The sequence below is a fragment of the Phascolarctos cinereus genome, unplaced genomic scaffold (genome assembly GCF_003287225.1).
Source record: "Phascolarctos cinereus isolate Bilbo 61053 unplaced genomic scaffold, phaCin_HiC Scaffold_1;HRSCAF=81, whole genome shotgun sequence".
Lineage (NCBI taxonomy): Eukaryota > Metazoa > Chordata > Mammalia > Diprotodontia > Phascolarctidae > Phascolarctos > Phascolarctos cinereus.
The window spans coordinates 155,720,683-155,745,638 of NW_027555514.1; the positions used below are offsets into that span (position 1 = coordinate 155,720,683).

At 33.6% G+C, this 24,956-nt stretch overlaps 1 protein-coding gene across 4 annotated transcripts in view; it reads right to left on the bottom strand.

Annotated features, from left to right (window-relative positions):
• Window positions 1-24,956, bottom strand: part of SEMA3D (semaphorin 3D) — a 255,585-nt gene that overhangs the window by 102,385 nt on the left and 128,244 nt on the right. For all 4 annotated transcript variants that reach the window (XM_020999739.2, XM_020999736.2, XM_020999738.2 and 1 more), the window contains one exon: window positions 5,703-5,765. In XM_020999739.2, the coding sequence (XP_020855398.1) occupies window positions 5,703-5,765 (63 nt within the window). The remainder of the gene's footprint in view (window positions 1-5,702; window positions 5,766-24,956) is intronic.

The window sequence follows — 24,956 nt, forward strand, 5'->3', positions numbered from 1 at the left end:
AAATGTTGATTGATTGAAGAAATCCCTGGAGAAGAAGATAATCCAGCCTGAATTCAACTTATGCTTCCAACATTTTCTCCCGCTACTTCATAACATGAGCCTTCCTCTCCATCCTGTCTAGAATATTCACTGTCTCCTACACTAATTCTTTGGGTGGTACAGGGACCCTTGGTACCCTTTCAGTAAGTCTGTTTATTGCTTAAAATATTTTCATAATAACACTATGGCATTTTCATTTCTAATACAGTACATATTGATACTGCATTAACCCACAAAAACAAAAACTTGGTGAAACAGGGGGGTCCTCATTAATTTTAAGTGTGTAAAAAGGGTCTTGACACCAAAAAGTTTAAGAACTGCTGTCCTTAACCAAAACAAACAAACAAACAAAACAAAACAAAAACACAAAAAACAGTGCTCATGGCTCCCTCTGCCCCTTTGCTTATGTTGTCCTTTGTTTGAAAATATATCTTACTCTTCCCCTCTCCTTTATACATTGCTTGTCTCCTGAAGCCCCTGCTTGAGTCTCAGCTCTTATGTGAGATCCTTCCTGACCACTGACTGACTTCATTCTCTGCCTTTGTGTATTTTATGTATATGGCATATTTTGTGAGTCTCATGACATTTTACCCACCATAAGAAAAAGAAGGAAAAACACGTTTTATCTATTTTATAAACTACAAAGCTATTTCTTTATATAAAATGCTGCTTGTTCTGTGCCACAAAAAGGTTTAGGAAGTTTTTTTTTTTTAAATAGCAAAATTATGTATTTCTTTGAGCTCAATCATATACATACACATGCACATTTATGTATATGGCATATAGTCTCTTAAAAGGCAGAAAAGATCTCGGAATTCATCTATACCAGCTTCCATATTTTACTCACAATGTTCAGAGACTTTAAGTGACTCATTCAAGGTCACACATATGATAAGAGGCAATGACAACAACATTAGAAACAAATAAAACTTTATCTTAAAATCAAAAGACAGAAATTTGGTTCCCATATTGGAGAGAACTTGGTTTGAACCTTGTTCGGTAGCTTTTTGATACTGTTCAAGTTATTTACCTTCTCTCAGCCTCAGTTTCCTCAGGTGTAAAACTGGGTTAATATTAGCACGTACCTCAGAGGATTATTGTGAGGAAAAAATAAAATAATACATGTAACCCTAAAGCCCTTAGCCTTAATTCTTTGGCACACTCTATATAAATGTCATCTATCATGGACAAGTTCTTTTTTTGACTCAGTTTTCTCATCTGTTAAATGGGCATAGAAATGTTTAAGGGGTGTTGTGGGGGGGGAAAAAGTCTTTGTAAAGCTTTAAATAAAATGGATTTTAATTCCTGGCAAAATTTGGACTAGAACCAAGCTTCCTGTCTCCCAGTGTAATCTTCGTTTCCCCACAGGGTATTTTCTCCATAGAGAAAGAGACATATAGAAAGAGGGCAGTTAGGTGGTACAACAATGGATACAGAACCAGCCCTGGAGTCAGGAAGACCTGTGTTCAAATCAAGCCACAGACACTTACTAGTTGTGAGACCCTGGGCAAGTCATTTAATCCTGTTTGCCTCAGTTTCCTCATCTGTAAAATGAGCTGGAGAAGGAAATGACAAACCACTCCACTATCTCTGCCAAGAAAATCACAAACGGGGTCATGGGAGAGTCAGACACAACTGAAAATAGCTGAATGACTATTATAGAGAGAGTTAGCACGGATTAGTGGGAAAAGCTTGACATTTACTACCTGTGTGTCCTTATACCAGGTCACCTCCCTGGGCTTAAGTTTCCTCATCTATAAAAAGAGCTAGCTGAATTAGGTGGTCTCTGAGATTGCTTCCAGTTAGAGATCTTTGACCCTAAGGCTTTAAGCCAGATCACAACCTTCCTAAAATTATTATTTAATCTTTTACATGTATATTTCTTACTTCCCCAAACTAAGCCTTAACATCTTTGACAGCTTATTCTTCTTTGTATTCCTGATGGAGCTCTATATCATATGACCATTCATAATAAATATTTGTTGAATTAAAGAACAAATGAACTATAAGGTTTGACAATCTCTGTCTTAAATCTAGTTTCCAAACTTCTGGAACATCTGGGGAATCTAATTAAATTGTTGAAGGCTGTTGTTCAGTCTGCATTTTTTTCTATCCCATTATACCTATACATGTTTCTTCACATGCTCATTATTTTAAGAATTCATCCTTTTCTACTTTTCCTATTACCAAGAATTGCTACCTCTTTGCCCTTAGAATATCCTTTTCCATTTCTAGTCACTGTCACTGGTAGAAGCAACAGCTTACCCTCCAAGATTGGGGTCTGCTGGGTTTCTTGCTTTCCAAAGTGACTACAAGTGACTGGTCGGTATTGCAGTTTCTCAGTACCCCTTCTGTCTGTAATTTTCTAAAGGTACTGTTGCCTGCTATAAATGAATACCTTTTGTCAGTCATTGTGTCCATCTTGATCCTAACTTATTTCTGACACGTTTGTAATTTCTAGGCTTGCTAATTTTAACTTAATTAACTCCAAACCTGGGCTGGTCTTTGATTCTTATCTTTTCTTACTTTCCCTTACCCAAAGTCCTGAAAGTTTTGAAGACACTAACCAATGAGATCTATAGTCAAGAGTAAAGATAAAATAAAGATAAAAAAATCTACCAATGTCTCAAGCACTGTGCTTCTGTATGAACTTAACATCATCCAATCACTTGGGTACAGATTAATCAACGGCAGCTAATTTCAAGGTTTTTTTTTTTGAGGCTTAAGTTAGTCACATGGATGTAATAATTAGGGAATAATTATAGCTGAAATAAGAATAGAAATAAAATTTAGGGAGTAATAAATCATATTGATAAAGAAATTTAGGGGCAGCTAGGTGGTGCAGTGTTTAAAGCACCAGTCCTAGAGTCAGGAGGACCTGAGTTCAAATCTGGTCTCAGACCAGACAGTTGACACTTACTAGCTATGTGACTCTGGGCAAGTCATTTACCCCCAATTGCCTCATAAAAAGAAAGAAAAGGGAAAAAAAAAAGAAATCCATAGCAATGTTTTTATTTTTGATCCTAGATTTAGGGCTGGAAGGGACTTTAGAGGTCATGTAGCCCCAAACCCTCACTTTACAGATGACGATATAGAAGCCTAGATAGAAAAAGTGACTAGCATGGTTAGAGTTCAGAAGATCAAGGAACAAGAAATGGTGTGTATATGTAGGAGGGAGGGAAGGGAAGGAATTAAGGGGAGTATATACAGGGAAATACTGCTGTTTAAAAAAAAGTATTAATAAAATGAATTTTAAAAATAATGATAGCATTTGTTATGGAGCTTTAAGGATTATAAAACTTTGATGACAGTGTTTTGATTACAAGCATTATAACTGATTACAAGGATTTCAAAATATTGATTCTCACAATAATTTTGTGAGATGGGTACAATTATTATCACTATTTTACAGTGATAATAGGTATGCTTGCCTAAAAGATTTTTATGAAGAACTCACACAGAGCAAGTGCTCACGTGGTGGTCAGAAAAGGCAATACAAGGGCATTCTTAGGGTCTCTCTTAAGATCTTTGGAATTGATTATGTAGCATGGGAGACACTGGCACAGGATCACTCAGCATGGCATACCATCATCAGAGAGGGTGTTGTGCTGTATGAGCAAAGCAGAATTGAAGTAGCTCAAAAGAAATATGAGATGTGCAAATTTAGAGAATCCACCCGAAATATTCACATGAACTATTTGTGCCTGACCTGTGGTAGAACATTCTGAGGTCATACTGATCTGATCAGTCATAGTCAGACAGACTGTAACTTGACTCTAGCATAGTGATGTCATTTTGGTCCTCTTCGAGAATGGTCAACAACCAACCAACCAACTAACCAATCAACCAAATATCCAACCAACCAACCAACTAACCAACCAACCAACTAACCAACCAACCAACCAACCAACCAACAAACTAACCAACCAACCAACCAACTAACCAACCAACCAACCAACCAACTAACCAACCAACCAACTAACCAACTAACCAACCAACCAAATTTCCATGAATTGGTGAAAATAACTCATCACTTGTTGGATAACCTGGTAATGAGCTTCTCTAAAATTTTGCTAGCTTAAAATGAACAGAAGAACGCAGTATTTCATTACTTGGGTTTAAATCATAACTCTGCCATTAAATAATTGTATGACCTAAGATAGGCTTAACTCTGGGTTTCTAGGCCTCAGTTTCCTCATCTGCAACATGAGGGGAAGAATGGAGTGGCCTTGAAGTTACCTTTCAGCTCTAAATCTATGATTAATCCTATATTCCAAGGCTTTCAAGCTTAAAAGGATCTATCAGAGACTTTGTTCATCCCTATAACCTCTCAGAAGACATACTACTATGATAAAGTATTCAAATAGGACTTTAGTAGATACTGAGGTTAGCATGCCAATTACAATATTTTATAGAGGAACTAGATGACTCAGTGGATAGAATGCTGGGCCTGGAGCCTGGAAGATCTGATTCAAATATGGCCTCAGACACTTACTAGTTGAGTGACCCAGGCAAGTCATTTAACCCTGTTTGCCTTAGCTTCTCATCTATAAAAAATGAACTGGAGAAAGAAATGGCAAATCACTCCAGTATCTTCATCAAGAAAACCCTATGGGGTCAAGAAGAGTCTGACATGACTCAAGAATACCACCAAATTTATTCAAAACCATACTGTTCTCTTAAGTAGTTTAAAAATTCTCTTGAGAGACAAGTATTAAACTAATATGGTTTTTAGATAGCTAGACTAGTACATAGAGTGATATACTTGGAGTCAGAAAGAAGTGTATTTGAATCCTTCCTCAGATACTTATTAGCTGTGTGGTCCTAGGCAAGTCCCTTAATCTGTTAGTTTCAGTTTCTTCTTTTGTAAAATGGGGATAGTAATAATAGACACTACTTCAAAGCATTGTTGTGAAGATCAAATGATTTAATATGTGTAACACACTTTGTAAACCTTAAAGTGATACATAAATGTTCATTATTATTATCTAGCAAGTGACAATAATAACACTTTACCTGCTTAAAGGCAGGCTGGAAGCTGGACCAGATAATCTCCTTTAGGTTAAAGTCTTCCTAATGTAAGAGCTATGATTCTCTTTATTTTGAAATTTAGGAATTTGCTTCATATTGTGTATTTATTATTTCATTAAAATTTTAAACCCAGGGCTATATATTCACAAAATGCTAATCTTTAGTGATAAATTAATTAATTTAGCTCATGGTGGATAGCACATGACTTTGAATTAGTTAGCCTTGTCTTAGACATTTACTATCAGTGAGATCCTAGGTAAGTCATTTAATGTCAGTTTCATCATATATAAAATGAGAGGGTTGGACTCAATGACAAAGCTTTCAAGTCCCTTCCAATTTTAAATATATGATCCTATGAATTATGATCCTAAAATAAGAACAAAGAACAATTCCAGGGAACATCTTTTGTGTTATTTATGAATACTATTGTTAAATTTCCAGGAATTTTTTTAGAATAACATTTTTTTTAATTTTGACAAGACAGGAACAACTCGTAAACAATCTTTTAGAAGCATAGCAGTACACATAAGCATGGTCTTATTAATACAGGTATAGAATTTACTGTCCAATATACTTCAAATCAAATACCAAAAAAAAATTATATATATATATATACACGTATGTATACTCACATGAGGATCTTTTCCAGCTAATTTACACAATTCCATCCTTTCCTTTGCTGCAGGCCAATAAATCTGTAAAATATTTGAAGATGTGTTAGAAGCAGAAATTTTGAAATATTAATCTATTTGATTTGGATGAATACCTATTTGAATGTTGATATGTCATCCAATATCTGAATCAATTTTTTATTTGATCAATCATCCTTAGTATTGTTTCCAGAAGCAAGATAGTTCTACCATATCTCCATTTGTTCACTCCTTAATTTTCTCTAATAGTATTTAATAATGAACAAATGTTTATAATGCTGTACATTACCTTAGGATAAAAGAAGGGCCTAATATAGCTGGTAGGGAGGAAGAAAGAGAAAGAGAATACTTTTATCCATTTTTTCAAAGTTTATGCAGAAAGAGAATGTGAGTTACACACACAACAACAGCTCTCACACATATATATATACACACACAAAAATCAACAGGGGCAAAAAGCTTACATGCAAAAGATAAATAATTGCTTCAGTCAATAGACTACTATACAGTAATTTCTATTTAGCAAATTATTACAGGCAAAGATTCTAAGCTTCTGATGAGTTCATAGCCTGCTTTCACTTAGTCTTCACAGTCTTGAGATTATCCAAAAGTTTTTTTTTATTCTGTCAGTGTTCAAACACACTATAAAGCAGCTTTTTAAAAAATGAGGTATTTTCAGACAATGAGATTACTTTATTAGGTTTCAAAGGAATGATCACTGTTGGGATACAAGCAAGAAGAAAATAGAAAAGAAAGCTTTGGGTTGTATAGTTATGTGTCTGTACCCTGTATTTGAACTTCTGGCTTATTTTTGGTCTATATCTCTCAGCAGGGTTAGCAGCAGCTAATTCTCTGACAGTCAAATTACTTCATTAGGTTCCAAAGGAATGATCACTGCTGGCATACAAGCAAGAAGAAACCAGAAAAAGAAAGCTTTGTGTTATATGTCTGTACCATATATGCAAGTTTCTGACTTATTTTTGGTCTATCTCAGCAGAGTTAGGAGCAAATAATTCTCTCCATGAGAAAAAAAGAAATAATGTCCAGAGGAAATATTCTAAAGGAAAATTTAAAAGCTTGGAGTTAAAAATGATTTACATGTTGTCTTAGTTTATGTCATTATCCCAGTAGTGGGATTATAGCTTTTTAATGTTTCACAAACAGAGGAGTTAAAAATAGTTCTATAGGACTCAAGGTTATTCCCTACATCAGCTAATTGGTATGGAATCCCTTTCCAAAAAAAATTTAAGTTGAATTAAAGGCACTAATTTATAACACATTTTTGCAACCCATAAGGTTACAATCACAGTCATTGTGGTTGAATTAGCAGTATGCTCAAGAGATGAGTTAACCTCAAAATGTGCATGCATAAATACTTAAAAATTATCATATTAATCCAGATCTTGCCTTCTCATTGCATCTGGCAGCATTAAGATGATAATATTGCAGAAAAATGAGCTCCTTCTCCCTTATCTTTACACACTTGCCCCAGTTTTTCTTGCTGTTTTTAGTTAGTATATTGGCTTGATAGCTTTTAAACCTCTTTTAATATTATCTTACATTTAAAGAACATCTCTTTCCCCCAGGACCTCAAATTGTTTCATATATATATATCTTTTATTCCAATCTATTTACTAAAGGCAAGTACTAATCCCAAACAGCCTGAAAAATAATTGAAACTAAATATACAAACATTTCACCAATTTTACTTCCAAGACAATCCAATTAGTTCGACTCAGTCCAACAGATTACTGTATCTAGTCACTATTTCAACATTCTAGATTGTGAATTTGGTCCTAACCTAAAACAGAGAAAGCAATCACATTTCAGAAACAGGTTCAGATAGGAATCTTTATTTTTATTTTCTGTGGTGAATTTCTTGTTTCTATTAACAGTACAAAAAATGTTCATGTTAGGAGTGGGGAATAGGCAATATCTAGAATGAAGACAGAGCTTGTACCAGCAGTTAAAGTTAAAGGTTAAATAAAAACTGGCCTTAATGTCTTGTATGGTTGGCAAGTGTTAAGTATAACTAGTATAATAGAAAATGTCTCCCCAGAGGAGATCACAATGGTATTTAAGTTAGTCTCTTTATAAGGAGAGAATTTTTTAAATTAAAACAAAATTCAAATAGAAAAACTATCAAGCTTCTTAAAATAGTTTGGAAGTCTAACATCACAGTTTCAAGTCTGGCCCAAAAGTGACTAGATAATCTCTTAGGTCCCTTTTAGCTTCAAATTTATGAGCCCATGATTCTAAGAACAAGTTCCTACAAAGAGTTCCCCAGGAAATGCTGCAATAACAAAACCAGAGCCCATATTTGCTTCTCCCCCCATTAGCTATAACACTAGTTATTAATGTGGTCCACAATTTACTTCTAATTTTGCCCTCATAATTTCCCCCAAAAAATAAGAAATGAGGATTCACACCAATATAATGCAAATAATTAGTAGCTGGTTGAGAAGTGAATTTAGTGATTTTTTTTTTGTAAGTCCTATGACAAATTATTCGCTTGTAGTAGTGGCAGAAGCCTTTCCCAATCCTAACCATTGTAAAATACTCATAAAATTACAAGACTTTTATTTAAGAAATTGCCATGTGGTCAGAGGAAAATAGTGATGAAGGGAGTAATGCAACAATTTAACAATGTGAATACTTAAAATAACCGAAGAGTTAATTAAAGAATGATTAAATACTTTTTCTCCTCCTACTATATACTATGTACCACATTTTTCAGAATGTTCCATCCTTCGTCAGATTCTGCATATTTAAAGGTCCCATATTATCAAGACATAGGACAGTAAATGATTGGAATGAACGATTGCTCCCTCTCTGCCCCCTAACTATGAGTTTTGTGGGGCTATGGTCATGTCTCACGCAATCCTTGTATCTCCCAAAATGCCTAGCATAGTTTTCTACACATCGTAAATACTTATGCAAACCTAAGTTATCAATAAAAATTAAATATTTTCTCAGAAAAGTTGTCCCCACTTCTTGTTCTGGGAACTAATGTTACTTCAATAAACCATCACCATTTTTGTTTGTTTATTTTAAATGAAGTAAAAATGACTTGGAACTTGAAGACAAGGATTTACTAAGATTACATAACTGGCTTTACTTGACAATATTATCAAGTATTTTAGGATAAAAAACTGACTTATCTTAAAAGTCACAATATAGAAAATACTTAATTATCTTTCCATGCTGAAAATATTTACTTTGTTTTATGAGTTGTCATGGCCAAGGAATTTATTATCAAGTGACCAGCACACATCGGTCCTCAGCTTTTCAGTAATAAGCTAGGCTGGTCCTCAGAGAATTGACTTAGATCTTTCCAGCAAGCTTAATGGAACCTTATAGGCTTTGTGCTCTCTTGGCAGTCTCTGACACCCCAGAATCCTTTCCACACCATGATGAAGCATCAGGGTAGGATTTTGTGGAGGAAGGGGAAAAGAATGATTGTACTAGGGCCAAAAATGAAAAGAAAGACATTACTGATACAAGGATTTGTGGCTGTCACTTAATTATTAGCATGTGATTCCTGGTTTTTCCACGCTGGTGGTAAGCAAAGCAGCTAAGGAAAAGGAATCCAGAAACTATGTAAGCTCTCAGGATATAAAGCCAGGCAAAAGACAACCTCATGATCTCAAAATTACATGGACAAGTATAAAAGATGAAATTTAGGGCCAGCAGACAAAGACAAATGCCTTTTTTGGGGGGGTCGGGGTAATTGGGTTTAAGGGACTTGCCCAGGGTCACACAGCTTATAAGTGTTTGAGATCAGATTTGAACTCAGGTACTCCTGACTGTAGGGCTGGTGCTCTATCCACTGTGCCACCCAGTTGACCCTTGACAAATGCCTTTTGAGATTTAAAAATGTCAGGAAAATAAAGCCCTGATTCAGGTAGATAAAGATTTGGGTGAATTAAGGGAATAGGAAATTCTTCTGACTATACCTGGGGGAAATATGATGAATAAATGAAGTGTCAGAAGGAGAAACAACAGGAAAAAATAAAGCTTAGAAAGTAAACAAGGAAGGGTTAGGTCCTAGAAGCCCTTATGCTATTATAGTCACATGCCTTGCCTTTAAGTACCTTCAGCATTCTTGAGAGTATATTTGATAGGGAAGGGACCAAGAAAGTGACAGAATAGTCATACTTTATACATAACATTATATTTGCTATTATATTGTTATTTATATTTACCATTATATTACTATTATAGTATTATATGATATATATTATAAAAAATAAAATGCTTCCTAATAACAGATACAATGAATTTATTATAATTATATTATCATACATTATTTGTAATGTATAATGATTGTATGTATTATTTAATATTACATATAATAAATATATTTATAACATGACAAAGTATTATTATAAATATATTATTGTATTTGTTATTATATTCATTATATTTACTAGAGTTCTTTTTTTACTGAAAACAACCAGCAAATTTGTAAGCATTTGCTGTCACAATTGAGCAATTTTAAACTATTTTACACTTATTTTACTTTTCTTTTCCATAAGGTAAAGGTCTAGTTTGTTGAGATATGAGTGTATTCCAAGCATAGGGGACAGCTAAGGCAAAGGCCTGCAGATGGGAATATTATGTGTGAGGAATAACAGCAGGACCAGATTGAGTGAATAAAGGAGGGTAATGCATAATAAAAGCTAGAAATATAGGTTGGAATGAAGTTGTAAAGAGTTTTAAAAATTCCAGACAAGGCTATACCTAATTTTCAAGGCAAGGCAATGGCTGAAGTTCAGTGAGCAAAGGGAGTGGCATAGTTAAATGTACATTTTAGGGAAAAAAATCACTTTGAGTGGATAGAGCACCAGCCCTGGATTCAGGAGGACCTGAGTTCTAATCTGGCCTCTGACGCATAACATTTACTAGCTGTGTGACCCTGGGCAAGTCACTTAACCACATTGCCTAGCCAAAAAGAAAAAAAGAAAAAAAGATCACTTTAGCAGCTGAATTGAAGATGGAGAAAACTAAGGTAGAAAAACTTTATGCAGGGAGACCAGTTAGGAAGCTATTGTTATATAGACTTATAATAATTACTGAAAACATGCAAGTCCTTTTTTTTGACTAGTAGACTTGTCCCTGGGTGTGAATGGATGACTATATTCTTCTGTGTAGTCAACATTTCTTTCTGGTTCCTGTTTCTAAGGAATAGGTATAAATCTACATGGCCTCTTTTGAACTAGTCCCATTAATAAACCCAGAGATAACTCTGGCACCAAGGAAGTAGAATCTTCAACCACCAAGATTGTGTAGATAAAGTTCATAGAAGAAAGGAAGAATCAACCAAATAGAGGACTACTAATCAATCTTCTATTCTGAGTATTTAAAAACCATTGTGATTTATAAGACATTGTGTGAAAAGCATTATATGATGTTTCCGTTAACTGATTCATATAAACATGTAGGACTACAATATAAATATCAATTATAAATTTTTTTCTTGATATTGGTAAGTCTACATCCTAAGCTTCACTAATAAATTGTTTATATAAAAGGTATTGTGGAAGACTAGAGTAAATTACATTTTCTAAGGTGAATAGTCTAAAGATGTAAATAAACAACTTTGGTTGATTTGATAACCCCATCTACATATACAAACATACAACAACAGTATAGACTAATTGCCTCATCCTATACATTTAGTGGTCATAACATCATAGCTGCATGGTATAGTGGAAAGAGACTTGATTCTGCAGTCCAGAGGACCTGGGTTAAATCCTATCTGTGATGCTTATTACATGTATGAACACGGGCAAATTACTTAATCTAGGCCTCAGTTTCCTCATCTGTAAAATGAGAATTAGATTAGGTGGACTCTGAGTATACTTCTTGGACTATAACACTAAGAACAGCATGTTACCATTATTATTTTTAACTATTTCATGATTTAATGATCAGTTGTACATGCCACTATTGAAAAATGTTGAGTTTGAAAAGAATAAAAAAGTTAGACTAAGAGTTATCTGTTTAAAAATGCCAATCCTATGTTTTTAAAAGTAAGGGAACATTAAATGATAATTTTCTCTAGTGAGTATATATCATGATTTCTTACATGAAATTTAATAGCAAAATTAAAATAATTACTTTTTGGCAAATATTCCATATAAATTTCTTATAAACTATAACTTCATAAATAAAAATTTGATGTGATTGTTATGTTTATTTTCTATTTCTAGGTCTATACTCCATGTCAAATGACTTCCCCATTCCACTTTAAATAAAGATAATTGATATCAAAGGAAAAAATAAAATTTCCCTAGCAGTTATTAGTTTAATTTATGTCACAGAACTTCTTTAGTAGTTATCATTTAGCAAAGACAAATTATCTGATTTTAAAAAATTTTTAAGATTAGTTTATTTAGGAAAACATTCAAATAAAGATAAGACCATATCAATCAAGCCAAAGAAACTCTAATTATATCAGCAATTTGTTCTGTTCCTTAAGAAGTAATCTAATTGAAGTACACGGTCAACAGAATCCCCTCTGGCCCAATCTGGAGATGTCAAGAGGTTTTTGTTTTTGTTTCTGTTTTTGTTTGTTTGTTTGTGTTATAATGGAGAGAACTACAAACTATTCAGGAAAACTAAAGAGATGCAGCTTGCACCATATATACAACTATTAAAAAATCTCCTGGAGTTCCATATTTTGGTGGTTCAAGGAAGATCAAAAAGTTTAAGTTATTGCTATAGTTAGGGACAGAAATGAGCAAATTAGAAATTCTCTGAATAGAGAATTGTTCTAGGTAGCATGACAGGGAAGGGAAGGTGACCTAAATGTGGCAAGAAAGCATCATGGAGAAGAATGAAATTAACCAAAGGCAAAACAAACCCAATACACATTTTTTTCTTACAGGTGACCTTGGTGGAATATTCTTTAACTTCAATTTAAGTAGAACCCTGATATAAATAAACAAAAGCTGCTTCAACTGACATAAGGATATCAGAGTTTTAAGGGTTTTAGGGTATTAAAGGAAGCCCCAGGGATTAGTGAATTTTTCCTATATGAATTGTACAATTTATGAGGGTAAGCTTCATGTCTTATTTTAATTTTGTATCTCTCCCGGTGCTTAGCACAAAGGTTTGCAAATAGAAGTCTCTTTAAAATATGGTGAATTGAATGGAACCTTTACTCTAGACAAATTAGTGTATTTACTGTCCACTGAACCTACCTGAGGTATGCTCACTTTCAAACCTCAAGTCATCGTTTTCCCTTTTTTTTAATCTATATAATTCTTACCCATACTAGAAGAACTGACAAAAATCTCACTTCTTACCCCTTCCTGGAAAAATGCTGCTGTTGCTCAGTCATTTCAAAGCTGCGTCTCATTCTATACAACCTCATTTGGGGTTTTCCCAGCAAAGACACCGGAGTGGTTTGCCATTTCCTTTGCCAGCTCATTTTACAGATGAGGAAACTGAGGCAAAGAAAGATAAGTGACTTGCCCAAGGTCACACAGTGTCTGTGGCTGGCTCTGAACTCAGTTCTTCCTTACTCCAGGTCTGATGCTCCATCCACTGTGCAACTTAACTACCCTCCTCTGAGTTCTCTACTATTATTTGGTCCTTGTTTTGTTAGTTATCTTTTAATAGAAAGTGTCATAATCTCAAACATAAGTTCCTTGATGAAAGAGACTATGTCTCCTATTACTTAGTATAACCCTTGGCATTTAGTGTATGGTAGGACTCTAAAGTAAAAAAATGTAATTGGAAGATACTAATGAGAATATTTTTCTTTAAATAAGAAAAAAAGAAATGCTACTTTAAGTAATGTCAGGGTTCTAAGTAGTATTTTAATTACAATGAGCCGATGGGACTCTCACAGCAGCTCTTTAGCTGGGAACCAGTCACATTTTAGGATTCCATTGTTTTACCTCTGTGACTATTTTAGAGCATGTGTTAGGCATTTATGTGAACAAATTAATCACTATGAAACAAAGCAGTAAGCTGCAGTTTGAAAGCTAATTTATAATTATGTCCAAATTTTTTCAGTTTTCTAAGTTTCAAGCAACTGTAAATCAAAAGGGTGGTTATCATTTTATAGTTAGTGACTAGACATAATGGGCAGAATTAGTCATTTCTCATTGTTGTACTCCCAGAAGAGGAGAAATTCAAAGGTTAAAGAAGAAAATCTGTGTCTCATATTGAAAGCAAAGAAAGCCGAAAAGTCACTGTCATAAGTGATTTTTTGCTTACAATCCACATACAACATTCAATTACAGGGTGTTCATCCAGGTAAACAACAAAACCAAAGCTCATCCTTCTCTGTTTCAGAATACATTACAGATAGGAAAGACAAACAACAAAGTCCTTTTCATAATAAACTGGGAGTCAAAGAAAAATGGCAACACAAATGTGTTCTATTTAAAAATTACATTAGGAACTTGAAAACACTTTTAGCATCATTCTTTTTTTTCAATCTACAAGGTACAACATCCTGATTTTAGGTTAATTTTTTAGAAGTCATATATGTGCTTTCATAAATTTTGAAGATTATCAAAAAATTTGGCCAACATTTCAGGTTACCCTTGTATAGTAAATGGTGTGAGATCTTCATCTGCATTTATTTGTTTGTTTGCTTGTTTTTTGTTTATATATTTATTATCTCTTGCAAAACTCAAATTATCATTATATTTTCAAAGATGTAGTTTATATATTGTATCTCTGAGGTTTAATATTCAATTTTTAAATGAGTCTGAATTATTTTGGTGAAATAATTTAAAATGAAATAGTAGTTCCTTAATAAATGTAGCATCTAATATTTTGTTTTAGTAAGGTAAAATACAAATCTATTTGAGGGTAACCCATAAAAATAGAGAATTTATCTTAGAATATAAATTTGAAGTAGTGCTAGGAATTGGTTTCTCATTAAGACAAAGTACTATGATTATAGATCACAAAAGCCTTCTTTCTTTCAAGAAGCAAATTTAGGTCTTCACTTCTCTGAAAACAAATTACATTTCTGTAATGGCATATAAAACATTTTCTACAAAAAAGGAAATTTTTTTAAGAAAGTAAAAAAATAACACAAAATTGACAAAAAGAAGCATTTTTAATAAAAAATACTTTATTAAAATTAATGTTATGTCTATCTAACCATGTATAATAGATATCATACACAGAACTCTGGTCTTGAAATTTCTGGATTCTTTGTCTAGCTTTGACACTAGTAGCTTGTATGAACATGGGGAAATTACAAAAATTTTCTTTGCTTTGATTTCATCATCAAAAATAACAATATATCTATATTGCTCAAGTAGTGCAAGAGCTTTCAAAATATAAATATAAAAATTAAAAACTGAATGATCTGGTAAAATAATTATTTTAAATTATTATGCCCCTTAAATTTTGATGCCCTGAGACAAAGACTCAACTGTCACTCTCTAGTTACAATTCTGGCTGGACTATACTTTAATATCTACCATGCTACTTTAACTAATCATCTGTGTACCACTAAAAATTCATCTCATACCTTTAGCACACAGATCTGCATCATTTATGTATGCCTAAACTGCACCAGTGGGGAGAAATGGTTAATAAAATAACATATAGTTATTTGTAAATCATATTTCCAAATGGGGCCCATCCTATATTAGATAAATTGGAGAGACGTTTAGAGATAATAGAAGATTGGTTATTTTTATCAGTATAGGAAAAATGCATTCTTTCAAATACTTTCACTAGTAATAATTTCTTCACTAGACCATTCTGTGAAAGAATATTGCATCCAAAAATAAAATGGCCTGGAAGAAACACATTCCAGTCCTTCACTATTTTCTCCAACTCAGCACCCTAGACACCCCTTTTTGAATAACTATTGAACCACTATATTTATCATAGATCATAGAGTTAGAAAGGACCTCAGAAGCCTTTTGTCTATGCCCTTCACTTTACAGATGAGGAAACTGAGGCCCAGGGAGACTCAGTGACTTTACTAAGGTCATGAAGGTAGCCAGTGACAGGTGTGGGAACTGAACCCAGATTCTTTAGCTACAAATCCAGCACTCTTTCCCCTATGCCATAATGTGTCTGTGTTTTAATGGAAAAAAATAGGTCTCTTATTGAAGTTCTATATCCTATCATATAATTGAAAACTTCCTTCTCTCATTCTGTACTTTGTTTTATTCTGATTTTTAAATTTTCACTGGTGTGAATTCCCAGTATGAGAATCTCTGACACCAGTGCAAATGGACAACTGGCTCTATAATCTGTAGTCTTAGAGAATTACTTGGGGCACTTCAGAGGAGGTGACTTGGCCATGATCACAACAGCTAGAATGTATCAGACTCAGCACTTGAATCTAGGTATTACTGATTCCAAGGCCAGCACTTTTGACCATATAATCCCAGGGAAGTCACATAACCTCTAAGTGACCACAAACAACTTTTCTAAGACTGTACAGACTAGGTGCTGAGCTGCATTGTTAGAGTGAGTTTCCTTACACAGATCTCATTTAAATGGAGTCCTAGGTCTTTTCTCCCTATCTTCCCTTACCCTTGAAAAAAAATTTAAACTTTAAAAAGAATAGACGAGTAAAGGTGAAAAATTAGCTTTGTTTTTAATAGTTCAGTTCATTTTACTGATCTATGTAAAAAGATTTTTTTATAACATAGGATTTTTCTTTAAATTCAAATAAACCTAAGTACAAGTCAATTTAAAGGCCTTACCTGAGCATATTTCAGGTCAAATATGTGACAATTTAAGACATGTTATTTCCATAATTAAAAATGTAGCACTTGAAAACTTAAGAACTTTTAAAACACATAAATACTTCAGAAAGAATAAATTTAGAGGAGGTTTCTTCTGATATTTTAATGATGGGATTTAGTAAACCTTCTGGTACAGCAAAGAACTCAACAAGAACTGCTTTGACTCATCAAATGTTCTTTTCAGGAATGTTTGTCAATCAGGACTGAGACATTAAAATAACAGAGTAAGGGTTAAGAAAATCCCACATATTCCAGTAAAAACTGAATCTTTTTTATTATTAAAATATTCACGCATTTGGGGAGAGGATCAAGTGTCTTGTTTAAAATGATAATCTTATTAAAATGGCTGTATTTTCAAGTGTTTTCCACTAAAGAATAGGAAAATACTATCATTTAAATAACTAAATCTGCTACTTGAACTTAAATAACTTTTTTCAGAATAATAAAAGGATAAAGTCTTCCTTCAAAATGTATTAGGGTTAAAAAAAAAACTGTGGGTCCTCAGTCTGGCAAAGTGCAGTTAACATATGTTTTTTTTTAAATGATGGGCAAAAACGAATCAGAAATACGTTAATGCATTTAGTCTATTTAGTAATTTCAGATCCCTGAAGTATATTTCTACCATATTTGCTACATTTTCTAAGTTTTAGAAATCTTGTTGAACTATATAGCTCAACATGAAGCAGGAATTCATGACTATATCTACCAGATAATTCAGGCTAAATGTCAAAGAAAAAGAAATCAGGGAATGAGGGAAAACAAAATTTCCTGAATAACTGAATTATCAAATTAGGAAGCTATTTGATTTTGCTTCCATTTTTTTCATCTTTATGCATAACCAGAATTTTCAACACATAAGGTTTTATTTTTTCTTAAGAATTAAGATACATAAAAGCTAGATTCCCTTTGGACTTTAATGTTCTATTGGTTTATGTTCTTATCTTGAAATCAATTCGCATGATGACCCATTATAATGATCTTTTCATTCTCCAGTTCTCTACTATAGAGAAATTGGCTATATCAGTTTTGTTTGTTTCAGTTTTTTTTTTAAATCTCCATCACTGACCTTAGTTCCTTTAGAGATTGCTTGGGCTAACCCATTTATTTTACCAGTGAGAAAGCTGCAGCCCAGAGAAATTTAAGTGATTTTTCTAATTACACGTCTAAGAAACGGCAGAGCAATGACTCAGGGTGGCTGCTGACTGAAGCAAAACTCCATAGAACAGAACCAGAATAACCCTAGGATTTATGTGGAGTCACTCCTACATGTAATGTCTCTAAGTGTGGTATAGAAATATCATACCAATCTTCCCTGGATTATCTAAGGGCAATCCATACTTCCTGATATCTCTATTACCCAGTAGGCGGCAGTAGAACATTATAATCTCCAATTAGCAGAAGGAAGCTAAAATACCAACACAGGTAATCAAAGGAGTAAAATAAGCCAGTGGGAATTTGGATGAATGATATGTACACACATGGTCATTCCTCCTACAAGTATGCCTTACTTTGGACAAATTCAATTTTCAGATTTTAAAATCAAATTATTTGGGTAATAAATGTTTATTTAATGGAAGAATATAATATGTAAGAGAAAAATTTCGTAATATTTAGCACTCTGAATAAATTTAAAACATAATTCACTGCCCAAAAATATGCATTTATATACACATTTTATATAAAATTCTAATCTTAAAAATTAGGTATAATAGTCCTTAAAACTAGCTGAAAGTCACTTTTATTCTTCGATAAAAAATTATCATGTTCCTTTAGTAGAATGGAAGCTCCTTGAGGGCACATATCATCTCACTTTGCATTTCTATCTCCAAAACTTAGTATATAGTAGGTGCTTAATAAATTGTTGATTGGTTGATTGAATTGTGAGTCTGACACTGATTTGTTCAGAATTCTATATCTGTTACCCAAAACTTTAATATTTTTAAATAATAATTTTAACTTTAGTACAAAAAAATGATCAAAGCACTATAGGATAGTCATTATTTAGAATTTTTAACTTCTATATAAATACAAAGAAATGCTTAGTAGAGTATTTTAAAGTATTTTAGTTCTACAAAATTTTTGGCTATCATTTACTGAAGCAATGAATTTGAATGCAAGTGTTGGGGATCAAATTTTAGCACTACTTCTAATACTCATGTGACATTGAGCACTGAATGTCTCTGGGTAACAAAAGTTCCTTAATTTGAGGGGACTGGACCATATGTCATCCAAGGTCCTTTCTAGCTTTAGATCTTTGATCCTCAAAAAGTAATGTCCATGAGGATGATCAGAATAATCAATGCCATCCTCACAAGCATAGACTGACTCAGCAAATATGAGATTTTAATATGCAGTTTGGTTTTGTGCCTTTTCCTAGACTGATTAATAGTCAAAAAATAAACCACCACCAACAAAAACCCCCACAGAAATCTGAGAGTGAGAAGTGGAGAGTAGGGAAGGGAACTAGAATTAGCTAGAATCTGAATTTTTTAATGACTCTCATTCCAAAGAGAATAAAGGTCATACTTTAGATGCTAGTAGTTCTAATGTGTGGTTTCCTCACACAGAGAAAGTCTGGAACTCTGCTGGAAAGGCACTGAGCCAATGCAAACCACTCTGGGTCCAAACAGTATACAAACATTAGATTTTGGCACTTTTTCCTGAAGAATGCTTTTAGCACTGGATTAACTGCATAACTCTGAAAGACAGACACCTACATAAATACAAAAAAAAATCACACAATCTCTGATCTAGAAAGAACTCATAAGACATCTCATCCAATCTATGTACATAGACTTTCTATGAATTCTGAATTACGTAATGAAAAGTTTCCAAAATCTTCAGGAATGATTTTTGCTCTAGATATACAGGACAGACTTGGTCAATCAGACTATTAGTATACACATACACACACATACACACACACACACACACACACACACACACACACAAAATTTCTAACATTTGTAGAATCAAATATTGGGACTTGACGAGCCATAGAAGAGTTTGAGATATTTCTAAAGTATTCAAACTATGAAGCTATTGGATTGGAATTTATTTTAAACAATGATCTCATCATAAACACAGACAAAATGAACTTTCTCTTACATTTCTTGAAAGCACAGCACAAGTCAAGAGCAATGTTTTTAAGTCTTGAAATAGCACAGAGAACTATAATTATATTCAGGTTAAGATATATTCTAGAAAACATTTATATAATTACCCAAATACAAGGTCCCATTAGCATCTCAAACTCAGAATGTACTAAGTTGAACTTGTTATGTTCCCGACACTACTATCATTCTTCCTAACTTCCCATCAATGCCAACACCATCCTTCCAGTATTACCAAGTCAAGACGTATCAACTTTGATCCTCTGTTCTTTCTGATTTGCTACATCCAAACAGTTGCCAGGTCCTGCCAATTCCTTGATACTCTGATAAATACCACCTCTTCCCCTTTTCACTCTCACTGCCACCAAGTTATTTGAGGCTCTCATCTGTTATCTGTACTGTTCATTCTCTTAAACAGTCCCTCTGTTTCCAATTCAACTCAATTAACATTAGCTACCTGTTGTGTTCTAGAATAGGGACTGTAACATTTTTAATTGTTGTCTCCTCAGTGCAGAGCATGGTACCTGGCAGGCACATTGGAGGCACTTAACAATATGTTCACTGATTATAGATGTATTGGTTCTCTGCCCTAGGGATATAAAGACAGTTATAATATTGACAGGGTCCCAAAGGAGCTCTCTCTAATTCATTCTTCACACAAAGAATCCTTCAGTCAGTAATTGTTTAAGTTACTGACTCACATTCCCACTCAAAAACCTTTTAGTAATTCCTTATTGCCTACAGAGTAAAATACAAAGTTCTCAGCTTAACATTCAAGGTCCTACATAACTGGTCCCAATTCACCTTTCCAGTTTTATTTCATACTATCTTCCCATCACATACTCAACACTCTTATCTTGGGCTGTCTTGTCCCCATCTAATACATCTTTCAAATCTTAATAACCTTGTGCCTCAGTTTCCTCATTTAGCAGAGATAAGATTGCATATACTACTTACAGTACCTCACAGAATATGTCAGAAAAGTAGCTTGTAAATTAAAATGTTATATTAAGTAAATGTGAATTATGATTTTGAAGCCTTATATTTCTTTCATGTTCTACCTTAGGTGGCAACAAAAAGCCTTCCTTGATGCTTCTTTCTATAAATGATTCTTCCCTCATATCCTTTTGCTTTGAATTTCTCATTACTGTTTGATCTCTCTCATGTAACTATCATAGTAATATTTGCACAATAGTTATTTCTGTGTATATATGTATATGTATGTATATATATATGCATGTATGTATATATCTCTCTCTGTGTATATACACACATACATACACACAGATTATAAGATCCTTCAAGATAGGGACAGAGGCATTTTTTTTAATCTTTGTATCCAGTGTATCTAGTATGCGCTAAAAAAAATTGGTTTAATTGAACAAAATAGAAATTCTGAAAGTAGAAATAGCCTAAGCAAAACTATAATGTATATTAGACTTGTCTTTATCATCTCACTTTTCCCCCAATAGATCTTGCTCTTTACCCTTTGGGGACTCCACTTTTTCAAAGTTGTCCCTGCTTCTGCTCCTTGACAACTGTCCTATGTTCTAGTCTTGCTTTCAGTTGGTTATCAGCTAATACTTGCAGTGGCATTAACAACAAATTAAGGTGTTATCTGGGTGTCACTTGATTTTTCAACACTCTTAGGGGTCATTGCCCAATTGATAAATAGAAAAAGAAATTAACAATGTTCAAGCAAAGAAATTTAAGCTATCAAAAGTGATATGAAAAAAAATTGCAAATTGTAAATTACTAAAGGAATACAAATTAAACTCTGAAATTCTACCTTACATCCATCAAATGGGCAAAGTTGAAAAAAATTAAAATAATAAATATTGGAAGAACTTTGAGAAAACAAGTATAGTAATGCATTATTACTAGAGCTGTAAATTGGTACAGCCATTTTAGAAATCAATTCTGTCCCTAAAGTTAGTAAACTGCATATCCTTTGATCAAGTAATGCCACTCTGAGATCTAAACCCTAAAAAGATTAAAGAAAGAAACAAAAGACCAATATGTACAAAAATATTTATGGCAGGTTTTGTGTTTTTGTTTTTGTTTTGGTTTTGTTTTTTGGTAGTAGTAGCAAAGAACTGAGAACTAAGGGGTACTCAACATTGGAGGAATGGCTAAACAAATAATACTATGTGAACGTAATAGATCACTAAGAGATGGTTTCAAAGAAACCTGGAAGATTTGTGTGAACTGATATTGAATAAAGTGAGTAGAATCAGAAGAACAATATATAGAACAACAACATTGTAAAGGCAAACAACTTTAAAAGATTTAAGAACTCAGAGCAATGCAATGACCACCTTTGAATCCAGACAATTCATGATGAAACATACTTCCCTCATCTGACAGAGAGATGAAAGATTCAAAGGGGAGATTCAGATATTTTTTAGACATAGCCAATGAAGAAACTTATTTTGCTTCACTAAATATATGTTTCAGAAGAGTTTTTTTTTTCCTTCAAATTGAGTAGAGGTAGTTAAGCATAAGAAAATAAATGCACGTTAATTGGGAATTTAACAAAAATACACTATTAAGGACATTTCGTGTTCAGGTGCTCTCAAAGTAGAAGTAATATTCCCTGAGGTGGGAGGTGAACTGTGACCTGACTCCTAAGAGCTGTGTGATCAAGAAACTTGACATGGGAAAAGAGGCCAAATCCCACTCTCTCAGTTACTGCTAGCAGCTATTCTTGTGTGTAAGTTTCCAAAGACCCACTTTCTAAGCTAGACAAAGGTACTTACTTCAGGGCAATTAAAATCTAAGCAATATCTCATCTGTAAAAGCAGCAGATTGGGGAAATCCTTCTCCAAGCCCTCAACACATTCATTTCCTAGCCCCCATCGCATATCATTTCATGGCTAAGGTGGGTGCCTGTTAAAGGGTATTGCTTGATGATCCAGCGCAGTGACCAATGACTAAGCTTTGCTCCCTACCATTTCATTTTGGGTTGGACAGAGTAAATTTCAATGGATGTGGTAACAGGTATTGGATGGATTCTGACATGCATAGCAGATCTCTCAAACTCACTCTTTTCCAAATTTCCTATTAATGTAGAAGGCTCCAACATCTTTTTAGTCTCCTAGGTTCACATTCTCATTGTCATTTTTGTCTCCTCAATCTCACTCACTTAATACATAAGTAAGCAAATTTTGTCATTTTTACATCCAAAACATCTCTCACATCTGTGTGTTTCTCTCTATTCATCTAGCCTAGCTCAGACCCTTATCCTCTCTCACTTGGACTATTTCAATAGTCTCTTAATTTATCTCCTCTGTCTCAAATTTCTCCTCTCTTTCATCCATCTTCCACATAGCTTTCCAAACAATTTCCCTAAGGCAGACGGTCAGAGCATGTCACTCTCCTGTTCAAGTAACTCCTTATTTTCTCTATGGCCCAATATTATTTCATCTTCATCTCATCTTTGTTTAGTTTGTATTTTGTCTACATTTTATAATATATAGAATAATTGCTAGAGGTATACAACTGATAAATAAACATGCATATATGGTCAGTGGTGGGTTCATTCTCTGAGTTTTTTTTTTCTTTTTTTCTTTTAAACGGATGGGGCACACAATCAAAACAGTTTGAATACCACTGGCAAATTCACAATAATTTCTGAAAGATGGAAAAAGTTGTCAATACCAAAAAGAGCAAAGTTACAAAAATAGGATGACAAAGGGAAAGAGGACCCAATTCAGGGACTTTTCAAATCATATATGCATGCATATAGGCATATACTCATTCTGTCTATTTGCGAAATCAGCTCTATCTAACCACCAATAGAAATTCTAAAGCAACTATTGACAACATTTTGGTCAATACTCATGGACTCATCATTTCATTTTTTTAAAATTTCTTTCAATATCCCAAAAGCAAATCCACACATAACAGAAATTGACTAGAGAGAGATTTTGGAGAATCACCATATTAACAATCACAGTGGAATAGTAATCATCATAGGTCTCTATAAAATTAGTATTATTTTCTTTTGATTGTCTCTACCCATCTCCTCCAATTCTAGGATTTTTTTGGGGGGAGAGTTCCAAACATAAAGAGATTTAAGTTGGTATATAAAAGGAAGAAAATTAATTCAAATTGGGGCTAAATTTTTATACACATACAAGTACACAGAAGGTGATATAGCAGAATGAATAGAATTGGAGTTAAAAAGACTCAATTCAAAGCCATTCTCTGATAGCTACTGACTGACAGGTACCTGGGCAACTCACTTAACCAGTCAGTGTTCCAGGCAATTATCTAAGACTAGGAAGGGCAGATGTGTGACATTTTAACTACAGATCCTTAAATCTAGGTATATTTTCCTTGATTTTATGATAATGGTACCCCAAGACTTGAGCAAATCTGGGGAAGTGGCTTACATCTGTTTTGTGGTGAGTTGGCAAAAGCATGGGTTGGTGGTTCAGGTAAGCAGAGTCAGCTATCTTTTTCTTCTCCAAATTTAGCTAAAATTTAGGTAGATTTCCACCAAATTGACTAATCTGTCTTCATGCAATGTTCAGTCTATCAATAAGCTTGAAGCCTCCCCAGGTTGCTAGGACCTGCCTTGACACTATATATGACCTCTACTCTAAGTCAAAATATTAGAATCAGTTTTCAGTGGAGGTAGACATAGCAACACAATTCAATAAAATAGGGCTAGCAATGGATAGAGGGAATTTTACATTTTAACCAAGTGCTCAACTTCATGGCTGCCTAACAAAAAGACTTAATTTTGAAGAGAGGTTCTTAACTTTGGTCCACAGATCCCTTGGAACTTTTAATATTTTGATAAATGTTTTTCCATTTAATTAGTTTCTGTTGTAATTCCATGCATTTTGCTTTATATACCTAAGAACATTATTCTGAGAAGCGTTCCATAGGCTTCAAAAGGGATCTGTTAAGAACCCCAAATTTAGATGGATTGTCATAAAAATCAAATGCAAATAATATACTATTAACAGAAAATATTGTCAAACAATATTAAAACATCTTTAACTTTGAATAACAACTAATTTTTAGGTGAAATGTGGTTATAAATGGTTGTTTGAATGTTGTCTGCTCTCTCAGAATGTGAGTTTTTTGAGGGAAAGGATAGTGGTTTTGTGTTTCTTTGTATTCTCAGTGCTTAGCACATAATAAGTACTTAACAAATGCTTTTTGACCAATAAATACACTAAAAACTTCTGGCAATTTATCTATTATGCAATAATGCTTTTTGACCAATAGATGTACTAAAATCTTTTGGAAGTCAGCTTATTGTGTCAAATGAAAGGATTTAAAAGTTATATATTTTTATTTTGGAAAGAGTTTTAGATTTGTTTTCATCAGAAGAACTATTTATTATTTTTATAAGTTTCTAT